Genomic DNA, 2,473 nt, shown 5'->3' with positions numbered 1-2,473 from the left:
ATGCCAGAAACATCTGCAAAAGATGAACTGGTTATATATGTTTACGTGAATTTTGGTACTTCCAATAACTGACATTTTTAGACGTACTCTATGCAGCATGATGTGGGTCATGCAGAGATGGAGAGGCAGGGGACGAGGTAGGGGACGTGGCAGAGAAGGCCGAAATGCGGAAAGGGATGCTCATCGTGAAATAGAACTGGAACCCCACTCAGTTCAGCAAAACGACAAAAGTCATTCAACCCCCGGAATGGTCATAGATAATGGTTCCGAGTCAAAGGAACTGATCAAAGAGAACACAATTGCTGAAGATGCCAATCAAGCCGTTTGGAATTTTGATCTGAATTCTGAGATAGATGAGAACATGAATGGAAAGAATGCAGCAGGTGCTGCTACCACTACTGCTACTGCTGACCCAGCAACAACAGCAGTGGAGGCAGCAGCTCAGCCTTCTTCAGCAGATCATAGAATTGAGACCAAACATGAAGAATACCCAGGCTGGTCTCTTTCAGACATGGACAAGGTGGCCATTGATCCTCTTCAAATTGCTCAGCTTGGCAAAAGGTTAGACGAGGACGAAGAAGATTATGACGAGGAAGGGTAGGGAAAAGCATTTTTGTTGCAAGACTCGGAGGAAAAGTTAGTATTTAAGATCAGATAAGAAAAGTAGAAAGATCAAGAAAAGGTAAAAAGTTGAGATGACTTCATCAGAGTATGGAAGTATATCCTATGTAGGTCTTCTGTCTGTCTGTTTACCGTTGTCATTGTTCTTACGTGTTATAAATTTGCTAACATAACTTTAAAATAGTAGCTTCCTACACCAACGAGACACTAATCCGGGAACATTCCCGTCACTGAACGAGAGAACATAGCTTTTTGGTGTAACAGAATTGCCCTTAGGATATCTATGTTTTAACTATCATCATTTGCTCGTTTGTATTTTCAGTAGTTCATGATGCAGCGGTCTTCTCACAGTTTTTTAAGTAGCTTTTAACCGTCAGGCACAGTTACTTAAAGAAAATGAGGGTAGCCTTTTTCACTTGGGGTATGGATGCATCGCAAGCATTGTTTTGATGAATGTATTAAGTTCTAATTTTGTATTAATTTTTAAACATGTCTGAAAATGTGTTCACCATTGTCTGATATATAAGGAAGAAAAATAGAGTTGGAACAACAACCTAACCGGGAGGTTCTGCTGTGCAGCATGTAATTTAAGGTCAATTTACGGCGTGATTGGTTCAACAAGTAATCATTAGAATTTAAAATATTACTCGGTTGGAACTTAATGTTACCTTGTTCACTCTGAAAAATTACATAATGGGAAAAAGCATATTACTTACGACATTTTAATATGAAAATTATTCAATTTACATGATTTATTATAAATAATTATATTTTAACTTAAAATATTATTATTTTCTCTCTAAAAAGTTAGATATTTGATCAGAATTTTAGTTAAAATTTATAATGTTCTGAGTTCCTCAATTGTATAAAATTTACAACTATTGATAAATTTGTACGTTTTAACGTAAAAAAATATTCTATCTACATAATTTAGTAAGGAAAACGTAATAACCAACCCAAAATATTATTGTCCACTCTAAATTTATATATTTAGTAAAAATTTCCAATTAAACCTATAATATTACATGAGTTTCAATTGAATAAAACTTACAATTGATAGTAACTTTTAACATTTTAACCTGAAAAATCACCCGGTCCACAAGATTTAGTGGTGAACATAATATTTTTGGTTCAACTTAAAATGTTACCCTCTTCACTATAAAAAAATTAGATATTTGATAATAATTTCAGTTATGACCTACAATTAAATTGAGTTCAACGATTGAATAAAATTTATCATTGGTGGTAACTTTTTATGTTTTAACATAAAAATTTATACATGATTTACTATGGTGAACGTAATATTTTGGTTCAACCTGAAATTATAATGTCCACTCTAAAAGGTTACATATTTGATAAGAATTTCAATTTCAACCAATAATGTTGCATTCTCAATAGAATAAAACTTACCAATCATGATAATTTTTTATGTTTTAACCTGCAAAATTATCAGATCTACATGATTTAGAATGATAAATAAAATATCTAAATTTTAACTTACAATGTACATTTTAACCTGGAAGATTATCAAATATACATGATTTAGTAAAGAGAACGTAATATTTTTTATTCAACATAAAATATTATTATATCCACTCAAAATAGTTGCATATTTAGTAAAAACTATGATTACAACCTATAATGTTGCACAAAATTTTAAATTAAATAAAACGTACCACTAATGGTAACTTTTTTTCGTTTTAACCTAAAAGATTATCTAATCTACGTGATATAATACGAAAAACATAATATTTTTATTTTAACCTAAAATACTACCATACCCACTCCAAAAAAATGATATTTAATAGAAATTTCAGTTAAAACCTAATTTCTCAATTGAATAAAAAACGTA

At 31.5% G+C, this 2,473-nt stretch overlaps 1 protein-coding gene across 1 annotated transcript; it reads left to right on the top strand.

The window, feature by feature from the left end:
- On the top strand, nucleotides 1–732 carry LOC120195913. Its single transcript, XM_039197846.1, has 2 exons — nucleotides 1–30; nucleotides 116–732. Exons 1-2 carry the CDS (start codon nucleotides 1–3, stop codon nucleotides 599–601), a joined length of 516 nt encoding a protein of 171 aa, XP_039053777.1. The 3' UTR covers nucleotides 602–732.
- Nucleotides 733–2,473: the final 1,741 nt, after the last annotated feature.

The sequence above is a fragment of the Hibiscus syriacus genome, unplaced genomic scaffold, assembly GCF_006381635.1.
Source record: "Hibiscus syriacus cultivar Baekdansim isolate YM2019G1 unplaced genomic scaffold, ASM638163v2 tig00117021_pilon, whole genome shotgun sequence".
NCBI classification, from domain to species: domain Eukaryota; kingdom Viridiplantae; phylum Streptophyta; class Magnoliopsida; order Malvales; family Malvaceae; genus Hibiscus; species Hibiscus syriacus.
Note: the sequence above shows the minus strand (reverse complement) of the source record. Positions and strands in the feature narration are given on the sequence as shown.